This window comes from Sminthopsis crassicaudata, chromosome 2, assembly GCF_048593235.1.
Source record: "Sminthopsis crassicaudata isolate SCR6 chromosome 2, ASM4859323v1, whole genome shotgun sequence".
NCBI classification, from domain to species: domain Eukaryota; kingdom Metazoa; phylum Chordata; class Mammalia; order Dasyuromorphia; family Dasyuridae; genus Sminthopsis; species Sminthopsis crassicaudata.
Window position 1 is genome coordinate 534,839,859 of NC_133618.1, and position 19,576 is coordinate 534,859,434.

Consider the following 19,576-nt stretch of genomic DNA (forward strand, 5'->3'; position numbering starts at 1 on the left):
GTTGGTGTGTGCTGGGGTGCGGTTAGGGAGGGCATTAATCTGTCCCTTGGCAGTCAGGTCATCGAGAAAGAGCGAGTCATCCAGGGAAGAGGCGAAAAGGAGGGGGGATGTTGGTGGTGGTAGTGAAAGGGTGTGTGGAGGGATTGGCCCCTGGAAGTTTTCCCGATGGGGGTTAATATGGAGTATAATCGCAAATAGATTCATTCATATTTCCTTGCCTAGCCTAAGCAATAAAAAATACTTAGTTTTTTGGCCGCCTGCCGACAAAAGGCGGACTGGATCGATGCCTCTAAATGCCTGACATGACTCTCTGGTAGTTGCAAGGTTTTTCAGCCTGACTGCATGAGAAGAAAGGACTCCGTGTTATCCAAAGCTACTTATTGGGTACTGAGGAGAAACATGAGCTGCTTTGGTTCTCCCTTTCTTCCCCATCTGAAAAGGGAAGCAGAAGAGCTTAAAAACATTTCTACTTAGCATGGGGTGGCAGCCACTGTTCGAAAAGCCGAAATGATGGTAATTTCTGCCGGCGCTTGTAGGAACTAATTGAATTGCATCTGTGTTAGAGCATTGCCCGTTTGCGCTGCTGTAGTTAAGGTTGAGTTGCACTTTCCATTATAACCTCCACTCTCTCTGTTCAAGGCTTTATAACTCTGCCATTTTAATTTGCTCCAGGCAGAAACTTGGCAAGGACGGGCTTTGCACAGAAACGGGCTTAGGAAATGAATACATTGTGCTGCTGCTCTTCTTACCACAGCATCGTTTATGCTGTCTCAAAACACACACACACACACACACACACACACACACACACACACACACACACACACGGTCTCCCTCCTTTTCTCACTGTCCCTCCCGCCTCTCTCTCTATGAGCCAGGGTATGGACCTTTAGCAGGAAGACTTAAGTCTTGCCTTTGACTGTGGACGAAGTCACTTATTTTCTCAGTACCCCCAGACAACTCTCACAATTACAAATTATAGAGTTGCTGTTCTATGTCTATGCAAGGAAGTTTCCCAGACCAATGAAAACACAGATCTGGGATACTGCCCCCAAATTTTAGGGTGAATGGGAATCCCCTCAAGTGACCGTTTCTGTCCTTTCTGTTTTAAAACACTGTAGAAATGTGATCTGCTATTCATTATTATTGTTCTTCTACTCGGTCTGGTGCAAGATTTGGCTTATCTTCAGAAATGTCATGGGGCTCAGATCTAGTTGGGGCATGAAATATAAACACCAAAATTACCCCCAGAATGGTATTGGGTGTAATGTTATTGTGCAGGCAAAATAATTCATTGGCTAATGTCACCTCCCATTGATTTCCCTCTGCTCAGCTTCCAGAGTTCTAATCACCGTGGAGATGTCTTCCTGTCCATTGATGATGTACTGGTTTAGTGAGATCTCTGAAAATGTGTCCCTGTGTATTTTCTCTTAAAGACTTTCCCACACTGCATCTCTTTGTTTTTAGCAAAAGAACAGCTTTTTCAGGAATAGTGCATTCATTTTTAGCCGTTACATCTTGTAGCCCTGCTCTTTCTCCATTCTCTGACCCCACAGTTAAGAAGGGCTGGTCTTGGGAGCCTGGATTCCTTCAATGGCTGGAGCATGAGGTGTTTTGAGGCCTAGTCCTCTGTTTCCTTTCTCTTTCTATTGCTCTGTGTTTTTGGACAGATCACTTGACCTTTGGGGACCCTCGTTTTCCATCTTTAAAACATGAGTGATTGTCTGCCAACTTGAATTTCTTTAGGAATAAGGGTACGGGTGTGTGTTTTCTCACTAGTATTTTTGTAAAGATAGCTGACAAAGTTAGCTTTATTCCCACCAGATATTTAGGCTGAAATGCTAGCAAGCCGGTCTGCAGAGAGTATTTGTAAGCTGAGGCTTCTAGTTCTGATTTTTTACAGGAAGACTCGTGCAGACAAAGAGCGTAGTGTGTGAATTCATGGGCATATGTGCCAGTGCATTGTGTAAATGGACTTACATACTCAATGCTAATAATAATTCTTAAGTGGCTTATAAGGCACAAAAAATTGTCTCTAATGACAGGACCAATCTCTTTGTTTCAGAATAACTCTGTGTCTCCTTCTGAGAGCTTGAGGGCTAGTGAGAAGCATCGAAGTTCCACCGACTATGGCATCGACTCCAAGAAGAGGAAAGCAGAAGAAAAAGACAGCATGAGTCGATATGTAGGTCTGATTGGGTTGGGACTGACATCTTTTTTATATGTGAGGGGACTAATAGAGAGAAAGGCCAAAGGTCTGAAGTCCGTTTCTCAAGATCAGGCAACTACTTTGGATTCACAAAGCCTGGAAAAGAGCAGGCTGGAGCAATAACTGGCTTTCTTCACTAGTGATAGAGAAAAAGCTCATGCTGAAGTTTTCACATATCTTATTTTATCCAAAGTCCCTTCTCCCATTGCCTTTGTTTCCACAAACCAGTTCTCAAACTGCATGTTTTTGCCCTAATTTGCCATCTTGTCTTCAAGGGTTTCTTTTTTCCAAAACAATTCACAGAAGAGAAATATAAGAAGGTTCAGAAGACAGCCAAGATGAAGAGAGCAATTTTGAAAGTAACATGTAGAATTTATCATGCTGTTTAAAAACAACACAAAATAAAATAGAATGAAATGGAAATTCATGTAGAATGGTCTTTTGATGTTCTTCTGCATGTATAGAAAGAAGTGCCTCCTTGCCTTTTTGTGGGATTTAAAAATTTAAAAAAATCTCCTCCAAAGACTAACCTTGACAGTTTTAAGCTACATCCAAAAGTGTTGAGGGGCCATCTGCATAATCAAGGACCAGTACCTATAAGCAGCATTTTTTAAAAATCTCAGTAATATTTAAAAAAAGAGAGCACAGACTGTGGGTGTGAGATAGGGGGTCCTCCTTTAAGGAACAAGAAGTACTGAAGGACCTTATTCTTAGACTGACTGATCCACACAGTAACATGACAGGACTCTATTCTGTTCTACCAGAGGAAGTGAGTGGGCAAGGAAAACTATCTCAGAACTTTGCTCTGGAGTTCTTCAGTTTATTTTGGTGATCTGGAAGCCTCTGTTCAGAAAAAGCAAACTGTCCTTTGTCCTTAATACTAGAATAGGTTCGTTTTCCTTCCTGGAAAGAGACAACTTCAAGATTGGATCCACCCTTCATTTTCAGTATTGCTCATTTGCCTAGGTGTTGTGTTCCCATCTTTTTTAGGACCTAACTCAAGTCCCACTGTAGTCTGTGGAGCCTTCTCTCACCACCCAGCTTACAGACTGCTTTCTTGAGCTTCAGTAGCATTGATTATCTGGCCTTAATTTGGATGCAGCATATGTTGTTTTATATTTTGGCTCATCTTTATTGTGTGTATCTACCTAATGCTTTACAATTCTCCACCCCCACCTCCCCAACCTCTTATTGTAGGAGATAAGGAAAAGTGTCATTGATCAATAACATTTTTGAATGGTTATTGTACACAGTCCCTGACCTTAAAGGGCTTATAGTCTAGGGGCAGCTGCAGGATGTGTTAACTGTTCCTAAAGTAGGAAAAGACTACACAATGTGAATTAGTGTGCAGTGTATTGAATTTAAAAAAGGGATTGCAGAGTAAGAGTGATCATGTTGATGGATGGTTAATTGGAGATAGTATTTTGTGGAAGAAGGCTGTGTTTTGAAGGAAAAGATTGATGGGTAGACTATCAAAGGATATTTCCATTTCTTACCTGACCTCCTCTTATATTGCAGGATAGTGATGGAGACAAGAGCGATGATCTTGTGGTAGATGTGTCCAATGAGGTAAGTGAAGGGACTGTGTTGTAAGTGGGACGTTTAAAAGAAAAGTTTTTGGTTTTTATGAAGGACTAAGGTTAGAAATCCAGTCTGAGAATCCTTAGCTGATTTGAATCCCGTAACAGAGACAAGTGTGAATAGGGTTGGAAAAGGGCCTATGGCTACTGAGCTAAGGGGGAAGGGTGAGAACTGTAGATTGGTATCCCTATTAAGTCTCTGGGTCAGCAGAGTAGTATCCCTATCAAATTGTTATTTGCTTTTATTCTAAGGAAAAATGTGTTCTTAAGACACATGGGAGTTTTTGAGGGTTCTGGGAGAGGTAGCTTTGCCTTCTCTTATGAAATAGATCACTCAAAACATACTGAAATATGCACTAAAGGGGAAAAAAAGCCCTTGACCAATTCCTTTTACAATGTATACTCAAACCAGGCCCCTGCCCTTAATTACAAAAAGGAGTGGTCATTCCTCTATAAAATTAAACCCAGCTGGTTAGAGATAGCATATCATGGCAGGAACACCGTCTGCTGGAGTTCGGAGATCAGATTCTAATCTCTGATCTGCCACTAGTTAATTTTATGACCCTGGACAGAGAATTTCATTTCTCCATTTTCCTCATCTGGAAACTGATGGATTTGGACTCTTCTTAGTTTCCTTCCTTCTAAAATCTCGTTTACACTTCCAAAATGTCTATAGGGATGCAGAAATCCCTGAACCTCATCTTTTCTCAGGGTCTGTACTGAACTGAGTCCAAATCAATTACTACTTCTTTCTCCCATCTAGCAACTATAAATTTGAACACTTGACCTTAGCGGTTGCTATAAATACATTTTTTGTGTTTTTAGGATCCAGCCACACCCCGGGTCAGTCCAGCCCACTCCCCTCCTGAAAATGGGATAGATAAAACCCGAGGACTGAAAAAGGATGCTCCTAATAGCCCTGCTTCGGTCGCCTCCTCCAGTAGCACTCCTTCTTCTAAGACAAAAGACCTTGGTCACGTAGGTGGTGTTTGCTGCTCCTAATGTGCTGATGATTGGCAGCGGGAGGAGGGGTGTAGATGCAGATTTCTCAAGTAACCCAGAAGGAGCTTCAGTGACTCTTGGGTTTATTTTTGTTGGGGGGAAAGGGAGGGTGAGCAGAACTCTGCCTGAAAAAGCTGTTGTTCAAAGAATGGACTCTTCATGTATCCTTTTTCTCTCCCCTTTGATTCCAGAATGATAAATCCTCTACCCCTGGTCTTAAGTCAAACACACCGACTCCCAGAAACGACGCCCCAACTCCTGGAACAAGCACGACTCCGGGGCTCCGGGCAATGCCAGGCAAGCCCTCTGGCATGGATCCCTTAGGTAGAGATGAAGGCGTGTGTGTGTGTGTGTGTGTGTGTGTGGGCAGTCATTGGCAATGAAGCCTCCTTGGACGTTCTCCTCTGGGCTTGTGTTCCTGACAGAGACATGGGTGAGGGTTTTTCAAGGCACGGGTCAGCTCACATCTGATTTGGTTTACAGTGACTCATATATAAAATGCCTTTGGAAGAAATCCAAAGAAGGTAGTCATAGCTTCTGCTCCTGGGGCAGCCTGAATGAACCCTAGTCGGAGATCCAGGACAGCCACATTGAAATGATTCAGAGTGCCTGGTTTAGGAACATGCCAACAAGTGCAGAGGATTGTAACTCAAGGGGTTGTGGGTAGAAAAAAGACAAGGCTGGGAACTGAAAAAGCTAGATTGTGTCCCCAGTAGGCAGGGTAAGTCCCTATGTAAGTCTCACCTTTCTGTGCCTTAACTTCTATATCTATAACATGAACTGGCTGATCTCCAAAGTCTGAAAGGCCTGACTTTCAGGGGAGATCATAGACTCAAAGGTGTCTCAGAGCCAGTAAGTCTCACCAGAGAAAGGAACTGGACCTGTGATTTCGCTGGTTTAGGGAACTCCCAAGTGGGGAAACCACCAATGCAGGTCTTTTCTTCAACTGAGTTCCATCCCAACCTGCCTCTATTTAACACTGCTTAGACAAGGAATTTAACTTCTCTGGGTTTCAGTTTCCTCATATGTAAAATGAAAGCTCTAAGCTCTCTTCCAGCCCTTACTAGTATTCTTAGACTTCTAAAGTATACTCAGCATTTTGCCCGCAGTCAGCGTGTTACATTCCACAAATTGTGCCATATTGAGGAAGTAAAAGAGGATGAGGGGAGAGTGTAATTGGGTTGTCCAGGGGCTCGGCTGTTCACATTTTTAGTGCATGGTCCCACGGCTAGTATGTGTGAGAGGGTGAACTTGAATCCTAACTGCAGGATTCTCTCTTGGGAGAAGAGTTATCAAAATGGTTAGAAGAAGGCGGAAGAAGTGAAGGATTTCTTGTCCTCTAATCTATACTCTCTTCTTTCCATTTAGCATCCACTCTCCGAACTCCCATCTCTCTTGGTTCCTATGCGGCTCCATTTGCTATGATGGGCCATCATGAGATGAATGGCTCACTTACCAGCCCCGGGGCCTACGCAAGCCTCCACAACATCCCGCCTCAAATGAGTGCAGCCGCCGCCGCCGCCGCTGCCTATGGTCGATCACCAATGGTGAGCTTTGGAGCTGTACGTAGAACTTTTGGCTCCTTTCAATGGGGATGGGATGTTGTCGGGCTATCATTGATTGGGTTAGACTGTTACTTCGCTTTGGGCGATTCCCAGGAGTTAAGAGCTCATGACTGTAAGGAGCATGTCTGTAGATAACTTCTGGAATATAGTACAGAGAGGTGTGACTTCTTAAGGTTTCCTCCAGTCCCAAGGCCTTATATGACTACATAAACTGGCACCCTAGGTTGTATTTCTAACAGGAGAGTTAGGAGACATTGAGGTATTGATCTAGATGCTTATGATGGGTTGTGCCTTCTAGGGGATAATAAGTATGATATCTCCAGCCCTTAAAAATATGCCTTTCTCAGTCTGGGGTATTTAAGATAATACTACGTAGGACAAGTTACAACCTTTCGATTTTTTTATCTGTAAATTGTGCAAAGCAGTACATCAAAATGTTATCAAAGTATGTTTATGAACTTAAAAGCACTCTGAGTTATTAGCATAGCACAACTATCACCATCATGTGTATTTATCATATGAATGTTTGCCATTAGACAAATGGACTTTTGGGGAAATCTTAACATTTCTCATTTAAACAAGAACAAGTCATCAAATAGTTAAGTATTGTGTGCTTAGCCCTTATGCTAGAGAAATAAGGAATTTAAAAAAAAAATCTCTTTGGGAAAGACCAGACATGGTATTTATTCACATGAAAAACAATCGACTATAAGTACTGTAGGGATTTAGAGAAAGGACAGTTTTATGTGTAGGGAATAGTCAGGCAGGCTTCCTACAAGATCTTGAGGGATGAGTTAGATTTGGGTAGGCAGAAGGGAAGAAGAAGATATGTGGCCTCCTGGAAAGTAGGGATTGTTTTATTCTTTGTATCTTAGTGTCGGGAAAGGAAGGGGAATTTCTCTAGAAAACAAGAGTCTTTTTTGTCTCCCTCTTGCATTTTACATGTAGTGAATGTGTCCCACATTTACCAGGCTTTGCCATGTTGAAGAAAGGATATGTGAAGGAATAAAGAGGGGATGGGGAAAGGCTTTGGGAGCTTGGTTTTCCAGTAGTTTATCTTTTAAACATCCCTTGTACATGACACCATTTTTCCTTCCCTGGTGTATTTTAGTTTAGTTAGAAAGGTAAGTTGGTATTAACTAGAAAAGGCACTGGGCTCCTAAGCTTGGGTTGTGGTCTTGGTTTCACTGTTAATTGTCTATACGACTTTAGACAAGTCACTGACTTTCTGGGGCTCAATTTCCTCATTTACTAAACAGGGACATTAATGCCTGTCCCATCTAGCCCCAAGGGTGATTCTGAGGCTCGATCAGGTAACAAATGTGAAAAGAATTTGAAATGTTTAAATGCTCTACAATGTGAGGTGGTGTGATTTTCACTGAAGTTTAATGTTTTGTGTTGGTTTTACAGGTTGGTTTTGATCCCCATCCCCCCATGAGGGCCACTGGACTGCCCTCCAGCCTTGCTTCCATTCCTGGAGGAAAACCGTAAGCTTCTGCCTCTTAATAAATTCCCATTGGGCACAGGGTGGGATTTGAACTCTGATTAAGGTACCAAGAGTCAGTGTCAGGAAACCACTACTGGCCACCCCTTCCTTACAAACCTGGAGAGAATATTTTTTTTTTTTTTTTTTTATGATATGGGGAGGGACCTTAGAGATCATCTTGATAATTTTTAAATAGAGGAAACACTAAGCAGTGAAAGGGAAGTGAAGTGATTTGTTCACACTCCCACACCCTCATCACCACACACACACACACACACACACACACACACCCACCACACCCCGCCTAGCTAGAACAAGTATTTGGGTCCTCTTGCTATTGCTCCATATTCCAGTTTTAAGAGATGTGGCCCCAAATGCAGCTGATATCAACTGTCTCCTCTTCCTAATCCTAGCTGCAGAAAGGGAAAGGAGAAAAGATATCAGTCTGGGTGCTGGCCATTCCTTTTTATTCCTAAAAAAACACATGGCAGAGGTTGGGTCTTTAGGAGCATATTAGTCCAGTTTTCTAAGTTTCACATTCTCTGAACGTCAAAGGGCCACAGGGTTGACTTGTCTCTTTAGCTCCAGAAAAATTCAGAGAATAAAATCAAACTCCAAAAGTGCCGAGAGGTCAGCTCATTCTGGGTGCCCAGGAGCTTGGGAACCTCTGGCCTATCTACTGAGAAGCATCTCAAAACTTTAGTGTTTTGTTTTTGTTTGTAAAAACTGGAATGGAAATAAGATAAAACCACCAGTAACTATAATATTAGATATGACCTGACTGATAAGTAGATTTAGAACAGTACAAAGCAAAGCTTTATAGACTCTAAATGGATAGGAGAGAAAGATCATTACCAACCCCCACATGGGTAGGGGGTGAAGAATGAAAACTTATCTATTTGAGTTGTCCTTTAAAGAATGGGTAAACAGGATAACAAGTGTATTGGAGAAGAAAAACAAAAAAAATCTGCAATAGACAATTCCTAAAGTGAATAAATAACTTACACCAAGCTAATTGAAGTGGCTAGTTAAAATCACTTTATTACCATACTGGTTGATAAGTTTTCTGGACTTTAGCTGAAAAACAATTGACACATTGTATTTTATGTATCTATGTATAAATACTTAGAAGAGTAATAGTTTCCCTCTCCCCCCAGTCTTCCACTCTTTTCTCTCCCAAAATAACCCAAAAAGTCAGAACCTAAAGAAGCAGGTATGGGAATAATGGTGATTTTTGATATTGATCTGATCCCTGCATCCTTGGTGCCCCCTTCTTTCAGGGCTTATTCTTTTCACGTGAGTGCTGATGGCCAGATGCAGCCAGTCCCTTTTCCCCATGATGCACTGGCAGGGCCTGGGATTCCTCGGCACGCACGGCAGATCAACACGCTAAGCCATGGGGAAGTGGTATGTGCTGTGACCATCAGCAACCCTACCCGGCATGTCTACACTGGAGGCAAAGGATGTGTGAAAATCTGGGACATCAGTCAGCCAGGAAGCAAAAGCCCCATCTCTCAGCTCGACTGCCTGGTAAGGAACTCTTTAAAGTATAAGCCTCGTGTGGCCAGGAGGCATTTTTTTCTTCTTTTGTTTGCTAAGAACACACAGCCTCTTTCTATACACAATCCCTCCCTAATTAACTCAGCCTGCTTATCATGCTTATTCCTTTCTCTGAACTCATACAATTTAGCATGTCTTCCCAATAAACTCCTTAAAATCAGAGACTGTATCCTCCCCTCCTCTCTTTTTTTGTAATCTCTAGCTTATAGGTAGGTTTTTAATCAACAAGGAAGGGAGGGAGGAAAAATATTGCTGTAAGGAACTTCCATTTTGATTTTGGAAAAAAGCTGCCTTTCTTTGGCCTTCCCAATGTGCTGGGGAGGTGGGGGTGGAGACGGGACAAACATGTGCCTCACAAATATTTATTGAATGGTAGACAGCAAAGGGAGAGGGCTGGTGGGAGAGCAAATAAAGCAGCAGTGATTTTTCATGAAGGTGATAGAGATCCTGGAGGAGGGAGCCCAAGTTGCTAATGTTTTACCTTCCTTTCTCCAGAACCGAGATAACTACATCCGCTCCTGCAAGCTCCTTCCCGATGGTCGTACGCTCATCGTGGGTGGTGAAGCCAGCACGCTGACCATCTGGGACCTGGCCTCCCCCACCCCCAGAATCAAAGCTGAGCTCACGTCCTCCGCCCCAGCCTGCTATGCTCTGGCCATCAGCCCTGATGCCAAAGTTTGTTTTTCCTGTTGCAGTGATGGGAATATTGCTGTTTGGGACCTTCACAACCAAACCCTGGTCAGGTAAGGACAGGAATTAGATTGTGCTGGCATGGAGAAATGAGCTCGCCCACCCCTCATTAAAAACTTAATTAACTATATGGTTCTTGATTTCAGGTACATATTTGGTGATTTATATAAGGTCTTTTTTTTTTTTTTTTTTTTTTTTTTGGTTGGGGGAAGAAGAACTAAATTTATAAGTAAGTATGGTAGGGATTCAAAGTATGAAGGAACTTACTGTCTTATGGAAACCAGTACATATGCAAGAACATCGAATACAGAGTTTTGCTGCAAAATGCTACAGAGTAGATTAAAAGTATTCTGGCAGTTTGGGATGGTCAGGAAAAGTTTCACTAAAGGTGAAAATTTTTAAGCTAGGACTTAAGGATTCAGTACAGCAAAGTGGAGGTCAGGTGGAGGATTGGGAAAAAAGGATATTCTAGATGGGAGGAATAATATGTGCATCATGTAGGAATAACAAGGTACAGAGGCCAGAATGCGTATGGTGTGTTCTGGATGGGACCAGGCTGAAGCAGAGAATTCTTTATTATGTTCTGCATGCCTTTTGGCAGGCTGGCGAAGCCTGTAGACCCTTTCTCATGATAATATTTAAATATTTAAAATGCATAAACTCCCATTTCATAGTAGGGTCTGTAGTTTGTGGCCTCTCAGATCCCTTCAGATTCTAAATCTGTGATTCTAGCTTTCAGCTATTATTCAAACGGAAGGAATATCATTCTAAAAATTGAAGCTGTTCAGAAGTGAGGCAGCCTCTGGGGCTGGCTTTCTGTGTGCAATTGATACACTGTAGATGCATTGCTTCGAGTGGGTATCATGTCCTAGAAGCTCCAAAGCGAACTTGGCCAGGGGCTGAAGTAGACTGAAATGCTAGACTCGGTCAGGAAACCTGAGTTTGGTGAATTCCAGCTCTCTGATCTGAACGGCTTAGTCTCGGACCAGTCCTTTAGAGGTTGAACGAATTATCGTCCCTAGATTTCCTTCAAGATCTAATAACATTCTGTGATCCCTAAGGGTGGTTTCTTTCCTCTTCCTCACTTCTCTCTCTCTCTCTCTCTCTCTCTCTCTCTCTCTCTCTCTTTATGGACTTCAGGCAATTTCAGGGCCACACAGATGGGGCCAGCTGTATAGATATCTCCCACGATGGCACCAAGTTGTGGACAGGTGGCTTAGACAACACAGTCCGATCCTGGGACCTGAGGGAAGGTAGACAGCTGCAGCAACACGATTTCACTTCCCAGGTGAGCGTCCAAATCCCTCACAATGTTCGCATTCTTTGGAACCTTTTTTCTCTTCCTTCCTTCAAGAGACAACAAGTTGTCTCGTGTTTATATGTATCTCTTATTTCTGTGTATTTATCATACATGTGCCCATTTTCCTCATACTGATGATATTACATACAGATTGTACGTAGATGGCAGTCTGTGATCCCAGAAGAGGGGTATTTTCTCTATTGGAGAAGGTGGTAGTCTGGCCATTTGATGATAGGCCACAGGTAGAAAGTCATTTGGTTCACTGGGGACCTGGGAAAGATAGATAGAAGATAGACGGTGATTTCAGATTGAAACACAACACATGCACCCTTTTGTGCATGTGACATCACTATTACTGGGAAATTGTAAATGTGATATATGGAAAACATGTACGAAAATATATGTATTAGTTGCAGTACCCGGGAAACACCTGACCTTAACTTATCTTGGTGTTAATATTTCCCTCTCATCTTATGACCACTTCCGCCCAATCCTAATCACTATTTCCTTAGTGCCACCTGTTCCCTTTGATCAATTTCTTAAATATAGGTCGTCATTGAAATACACCGCAGCCTCCTTGTGCCCAGTATTGGCTCAGATATGCTATATATAAAACTTATCTCCATTCCTTAAAGAACCAGTGGCTTAAAATCTATGCACATTACAGTGGGAAGTTTTTGAAAATTAGGTTTGAAATTTTGTTTCTGATTATAACATACTAAGGTCTCGGTCAGAGTTTTTGCTTCAGTGAGTCACCTGATGGGGAAGGCTCTTAACCGCTTTCCCCTTGCCTCCATTTTCCCCACAAATGACCTCTCTGTCCCTTACAGTCTGCCTTAAAGGCAGATTCTCATTGTGCTCCAAAGTTAGGAAAACCAGACTTAAGCAAGAGCTTTCATTTCCTCTTGAATATGGTATGGCTCTAAACCTGTCAGCATAATGTTTCCAATTCTCAAGATAGGCATTGTCTTGGAAGGAAGATTTTAACCACAGTATCTCATCTCATCAACTACAGACAGAACTCAGGGGAGGGGGATGCTTTTCAGCCAGCCATGTACAGAATGAAAGAAAAATGTCTATTTGGCAAATGGTGGCTGTTTGGAGGGGAGGAGGAGGGAATAACAGGGATTCCAGATATGTGTTATTTAAAAATAAGATTGGAGATATTTGTCGGATCTCTGGTGAAAGGGGGGGACTCTTGTGACCTAGTTGGTGGCCCACAGACCTCACTCAAATTCAATATTAAGACCTTTCTTTTTCTTTTTTCTTTTTAAGATCTTCTCCTTGGGCTACTGCCCCACCGGGGAGTGGCTGGCTGTGGGCATGGAGAGCAGCAATGTAGAAGTGTTGCATCACACCAAACCAGATAAATACCAGCTGCACTTGCATGAGAGCTGTGTGCTCTCCTTGAAATTTGCCTACTGTGGTAAGAAATGGGGGGAGGGGTGTCACTTAGTCATCTCCTCTCTACCCCCAAATGCTCTTGAGGTTCCTTGATTGGCAGTTCTTTCTCATAACCATCAGACCCACCCTAGCAAGGAGAAGACTTTCTTTGACCCAATGCTGGCTCTTGAGTTTAGCTAAGAGACCTTGAAGGAAGGAAGGACACCGACCAAACTGGTGGCTTGATTTGATCTGTGTGAATAAGTCATTGGTTTAGCTGAGGGAGAGATAGAAGCCTGGAGGTCAGATCCCAGCTTGAGACTTAATATCTGTGTGACTTGCACAGCTTAGTTTCTGTATCTGAGAACTAGAGGCTGGCCTCTGGCCTCTGAGCTTCCTTTTTGCTCCTCACTCTAATCTATAAAGTCAAGTTCATGAAGACCTAGGCTGCCTCTTGTTTTTAAAGTGTATGTTTGCATGTGTTTGTTTATACAAGCTCACGGTATGTATAATCCTAGCATATCCTTGGAAACTCAGGGAAATGCAAACTTAAAAGGAAAAGGCACAAATAAAAACAAACATACAGAAAGAAAAGGAAACAAAACATTCAAGAGGAGACACATTATAATTTGTTACTACCTTGTATTTAATTTATACTTTTTGAAAACTATGCAAAAGTTCAGGATTTCTTGCATAATTTTTTTTTTTTTTTTTTTTTTTGTGTATGTGTCCTTTATATATTGGAATATTTGTGTTTTAAGTTCATAATAAAAATTAAAAAAAAAAAACACAAAACAACAGCTTGGGTAACCCTTCATAGAAGAATCCTTACTGTTGTTGAGAACTGATGGCAACACAGGGGTGACCACAAACAACAATAGAGAAGTCCTGGGCGTTTTACAATCAGAAAGGTTCTTAGAGATAGGCAGATGAGGAAAGGAAGGCCTAGAAAGGGGGATGTTTGTGAGTAAGAGGTCACAGCTTAGCAGCAGAGCTAAGACTAGAAATAGCAGCACCAAGAAGATCTCACTCTCAAGGTCAGTGATCTTTTTACTGCACTACAAAGTTCGGTGGATGCTGTAGGCCAGGGTACTGATGGACGTTCCTTGCTTGTAATGGTCCCCAGCTGGCTTCATAGGAAGAAAAGAATAACCTGGTCTGGTTGATTGGGTTAATATTTAAAACAAAAAAATGAACTCTTGAATACATTTACCAAAAAGTTTTGACACTTTCATTTCCCTAGCCATGGATAGTCAGCCTTCTCTTTTTGAAGCGAGAAGAACCTACCTTCATATCTCATGTTTTCATCCACGGGCCCTTGTGAAATTCTTTGATGAGAAGGTTTTTTACATACTGGATATTTGCTTCCTCTGGAGCAGTGGGGAAAGGCAAGAGTCTGGGTTTGCCTCTAAGGACAACAGGCCCCAAACTGACCCTTCTCTCACTTTTTATCACTTAGGCAAATGGTTCGTGAGCACTGGGAAAGACAATCTCCTCAATGCCTGGAGAACGCCGTATGGTGCTAGCATATTCCAGGTATGGTGGCTTTCTTCCTCATCCTACCTGACAGAGGGGCAAAAAAGGGATCCAACCTCAAGAAGCACAGGGCTGTTGTAGGTGACTCACGTGTCACTCATAAGTCATGCAGATGTTTTGGAAGAGAAGAGCCCTGAAAATACCTTCCTTTTCCTTTCTCCCCCAACTTTCTGCCTGTGGCATGCCCTAAAGCAGTGTTCCTTCTGGATTTGTACTGACTTGGGGGACCTTAAATGGAATTTCCCTATAAATAGCCCAACTCTTGCTACTGGCCAAAGGCCACTGAAAGATTTTGAAAGTAAGGGAGATTAGAATATTTTTAAAAATATATTCATAATTAAAGGAAATAACATATTTCAGGTAGAGGTTAGTAAAATAAAGGTATTTTCCCCCCAACCAATATCATGGGTCCTTGAAATTTCTCTGCAGCCGGCTACACCCCTCTTCCTCTCCCCCCTCCCCCTCCTGCTTTAGAATAATACTAGGAAAAGTTCACGTAGTTGATCATCTGTCATGGGAGTGAATAATTAATCTTTAAGACACTGGGTTTGCCTTGGTCTCCTCAAAATCAACGAAAAACTGTTATAGACAAGTTTCTTTTTCCCCTCAATAGTATTTTGTTTTTCCAAATACATGGAAGGATAGTTTTCAACATTCATTGTTGTAAGATTTTGAGTTCCAAATTCTTTTTTCCTCTCTTATTCTCTCCAAGACAATAGGCAATATGATATAACACATACAGGTTATACATGTATATAATTCTTTTAAACATTTTTCCACAAGTTTGATGAAGAAAGTCTTTTTTTTTTTTTTAATGAGTTAAGTTTGTGAAAGAGATGTATTTGTGGAAAGCATTAACGGATCCTGGCTCTTCAGAGCATCATACCTATTTCTGGATGAGGTTTTTTGTTTTTTTTAATTTACTGATATTACTGAGTTTCCTCAAAATGGTAGAGATTGGAGCTCCAAAGAGGCTTTTGTTTTCATTCATATTGCATTGAAACTGAGCAACTGAGAAAATAAACTGTAATCTGATTTCCATTGCTTCTCTCCCTCCCTCTCCCCCCCATTCCCCATCTCTCCCCGCTAATCCTTGTTCTCCTTCTCTCTCCAGTCTAAAGAATCCTCATCTGTCTTGAGTTGTGACATTTCAGCGGATGACAAATACATTGTAACAGGCTCTGGTGACAAGAAGGCCACAGTTTATGAGGTCATCTACTAAACAAGGATTCTAACAGGGCTGTCAAACTCTGGGAAAAGCAGACCCCAGCTCTGACAAAACAATGGGCAGGAGCCCACTGAAGGATGTCGGGAGAACGAAGCGCAGGCAGCCATGCATTCAGAGCCCTTTTTTCTGGCAAGCCGAGAGGGGATGTGCCACGTCACGGTCTGGGACTAATGTGCATGGATTGATACGTTTCAGCAACTTGGATAGATTTTCCCCCCCTCCTCCTCCCTTAAAAACCCTGACAGATGATGCAAATGGATTTATTTGGATGTTTTCAGCTCTGGCACCCAAGGAAACCCTCACAAATCATGCCTTCTTTCACTTTCTTTTTATTCAGTTCTCATTTGTCTACGCTTCAGTGGCACTGTAGTGGATGGCCTTTTTTTTTTTTTTTTTTTTAAGGGGATGCTTCCCCCCTCCCCCAATTGTGCAGTGCACAAGACTTGTGAAAAATGTAAATAATGGACAAATAAATAAGACTGGACAAGAGGGAAAAAGGAAGACTCCTTCCTACTTGGTACACTAGCTGTGTATTTTGTCTGCTGTAATTGTAATCCACTGATGGTGGTGGCTTATTTTATTTTTTTTTCTCAAGTTCCTATTTGGGAGGGAGGAGGGGAGGGGTCATGGGAGCAAGGGGGTTGGGGGTGGGGAACCGGACCAGTTTGGGAGGAAAAAAAAAAAAGCCCTTTTGGATCCACAGCTGGTAACCAGATTGAACAAAAGGCATCCTCTGGTCAGCATTGTTCTTCCTGTTGTACATGTGAATTGTTCAGTGTGTGAGTCAAATGTTTGAACACTGTATGGGCTGACAGGATGTGGGTCAGGATGCCAGCTACCAATAGAGCATCAGCAGAAACAATCCAATTTTCTATGGATTTGTTCTTTTTTTTTTTTTCCCCCCTTTCTTTTTGGATGTTTTGGAGATACTAGAAAGTCCCAGCAAACTCCTGCTCCAACCCCTTTTAATCTTTGGACACAGCCTGTAAAAGGAATAATCTCAAAGGAAGCATAGCAAACTAAGCTCAGGGAGCTACCAGAGAAAATAGCAACTAATGTGTGTTTTTTTTTTCTTTCTTTCTTTTTTTTTTTTTTTTTTTTAATTTGAATAAAAATTAAGAATTAGAATGGATGGTCTTTTTAACTGCATCTTCTTAACCCTCTCCCATCCACTGTTTCCTCCGTTTCTCAAAGAGGGGAGGGAATTTATTGGCCTCCAGGGATACATGTGGAAGGTCAATAGGCTCCTAACAGTCAAGTCACTTTGGTGACTGGCTCCAACAGATTGAAATTGGAAACAGCCTGTCTTGGGTCTACTATTGCCACTTTTTGTACAAAATGAGTTTTGGTTTTTCATTTTTGTTTTGATGGGTTTTTTTGGTGTTTTTTTTTTTTTTAAGAAGATGAAGCTAATGGCCATGTGAGTCCTTGTGTAGAAGATGGGCTCACCCAGTGATGTAGCATATAGAAGAGACTTTTTATACGACATTTTTATGGATTATTTTTTAATTTTTGATTCGATCTGGTCAAAAGGAACTAGGGGGTGGGGTATGATGAAAACTACCTGTCTTAAAAATTAAAAGTTCTTTCTAGGGCAAAACATTCTATATGTAATTAAAAAGATGGAGAGGTGGGTGTTATGGACCTTTCTCTGTTGGGATAAGGGGGAGCTGTACTTTTCTGCGCCTCTTTGTATTCCAAATGTTTAGCCATTGCCTCTCCATGGCGTTTGCCATGATGGAGGAAGAGGATGGAAGGGACTTGACTCTTACCAAAAAAAAAAAAAAAGAAAAAAGAAAAGAAAAACGAGAAGTAATTGTAATGAGCTGTTTTTATATTTTTAAAAGTCTAATATTTAAAGGTTTGTTTGATGTGTTTTAATTGATTTCCTTGTGTAGCGATTAGTGCTTTAAACCAGAATTTGGGAGATGGGGAGGGGTGTCTCAAATTGCCTTCACACTACATATTTTATACACATTGTTCCATTCTAAGAATTGGCCTTTATCATGAAATCTCTAAATTTAGGCTGACACTTTGAAGGGGAGGAATGGAGGATGAGGAGGACAGTTATTATGTTATTAAACTTTAGGATTTAATTGTTTTCTTAGGGCAGAGAGTGGTTTCAGGTTCATACTGTTCAACTACCTTGAAGTTACCACCAGTTAGGAAAATCTCCTTTTCCTAACTCTCTAACTTCTCCTAATTTCCTTTGGGAAGACAGTGTCCATAAAAACTGGTGATAGCTGGATGTGGGAAGAGATAATGCAAATACAATAATATTTGTAGCAGATTGTGTGGAGCTGTTTATAACTCAACTATATTGGGATAGTTGAGTGTGGGTAGATTAGAGGGAAAAAATGTAAATATAAAAATGAAACCCAGGTTACATCTCTTAAAATCTACAAATTGTTTAAAAATGAACCGATTTCTGCTTTCCCTCTGCCAAACAACTTAATAAACTTTCAAAGATTAAAAAAAAAAAAAAAAAAAGCAAGTCCTTAAAAGGGCAACTTCTTCATTGATACAATGGATAATAGCTTAAGGAGCAATCTGGGAGTTTTGCTTATGAGAGACCAAATGTACTAGGTAGAAGTGTTAATAGCCATGGTAACACAGTACTCTATGAAGCTAAGCTGTGTGTGCCCTGAGGGGCCTTGGAAAAGGATTTGGGATCCAAGAAAAAGACATCCCAGATGAGAGGAATGAGAATGAATAGGTTGCTTATCAAAGTCAAGAAGAAGCATCCAAGCCATAAGCGGTAATCTCTATTTGCTTTGTAATTTTGATCTAGTCATTTCCCTGGATTTTATTTTCCTTGTCCATAATTGTTGAGTCATCTCTAGAAGAGAACTTTCAAGATCTTGTTCAATCCCCTCATTTTACAGGTGGAAAAAGTGAGGAACAGCATTTGTGTCCCAGAGTTCCACAGCTAGGAAATGCCTAACGTGATATTTTGAATCTTAGGCCAGTTCTCTGAGTAATAGGCTACCTAGCCTCAATTTCTGGCTGCTTAGCTCAAAAATATTCAGAAGCTTGAATATACTGCTACATGCATTTAGAGACTTGTTAGAGGTTGCCTATCACTATGCTATCAGTCTGTTGAAACTAGAGTTAGATACCCAAGTTGGATGAAAGAGCCCTTTTACCTTTCAGATTTTATCATTTCTAATACCTATTTGGCATCTTAGTGGGTCAGACAAAGACCATCCAAACCACCAGTTGAAATAATTGGTGATATGATAAAGATCTCATCTAGCTCTCTCCCCCTCTCCCTCTCTTGCTCTTGCTCTCCATCTCTACAATCTCCACCTGTTTCTAATATGTAATAACATCTATATGTCTATGTCTTTCTAATATTTAATATTAATGTCTATATAAAATTTTTCTATTTATTGTCTTACCTAGATGTCATTTCTCTTCTTTCTCCATGATACACCCTTAGACATATTCAAGCAAAAATTTAAAAGGGGATGAGACTGAATTATGACCAAGAAACCCTAGAGGTAATGCCTGTAAATATCTACAGCCAGCCAGCCAAAAGTTCGGGTTTGGGGAGAATAATACTGCTAGAGAAGCCAGAATGAGCACAGTTGGGATAGTTAAGTGAGTAGGAGCCTTAACCTCATATATTTCTGACATGACCAGGGACTGAAAAACCACCTCAAGGTGTTCTGGAGAAACACTGATCCAAGGGAAATAGGAGTCAAAAGTTAAGTCCAAGAAATAGAAGAAGCGATCAGACAGGACCTGTACCATCCAAGAGTGTAGGAGAGGGCAGAACCTGTACTTGGCACAGAGTCTGAGAAATAGGAAAGTGCATAGGGAGTGAACAGAAGAAAACACTAAAGAGTGGGGAACATAATATAAATCCAGAAGGGAGTTAATTCCATAAGAGATAGCAGAGGCTTAGGGATAAAAATTATCTAACCACAAAGATTCCAAGAGTGGCTAGAAAAAAAAATACTATATAAAAATGTGAATAAGAAATAAGAAAAAGAATTAGAAAGAAAATAACTTGGAATAGATGATAGAAACTT

General features: G+C 41.3%; 1 protein-coding gene across 13 annotated transcripts in view; it reads left to right on the top strand.

Annotated features, from left to right (window-relative positions):
* The window catches only part of TLE3 (TLE family member 3, transcriptional corepressor), a 57,911-nt gene extending 40,512 nt beyond the window's left edge, over nt 1-17,399 (top strand). For 6 of the 13 annotated variants that reach the window (XM_074294679.1, XM_074294680.1, XM_074294675.1 and 3 more), the window contains 12 exons: nt 2,066-2,185; nt 3,728-3,778; nt 4,615-4,767; nt 4,983-5,115; nt 6,160-6,353; nt 7,767-7,843; nt 9,123-9,372; nt 9,898-10,145; nt 11,233-11,380; nt 12,668-12,818; nt 14,235-14,311; nt 15,426-17,399. In XM_074294679.1, the coding sequence (XP_074150780.1) occupies nt 2,066-2,185; nt 3,728-3,778; nt 4,615-4,767; nt 4,983-5,115; nt 6,160-6,353; nt 7,767-7,843; nt 9,123-9,372; nt 9,898-10,145; nt 11,233-11,380; nt 12,668-12,818; nt 14,235-14,311; nt 15,426-15,533 (1,710 nt within the window). In that variant the 3' untranslated portion in view covers nt 15,534-17,399. The remainder of the gene's footprint in view (nt 1-2,065; nt 2,186-3,727; nt 3,779-4,614; nt 4,768-4,982; nt 5,116-6,159; nt 6,354-7,766; nt 7,844-9,122; nt 9,373-9,897; nt 10,146-11,232; nt 11,381-12,667; nt 12,819-14,234; nt 14,312-15,425) is intronic. The other 7 variants (XM_074294682.1, XM_074294683.1, XM_074294677.1 and 4 more) reach the window with 3 other exon arrangements.
* The last annotated feature ends 2,177 nt before the right edge of the window (nt 17,400-19,576 follow it).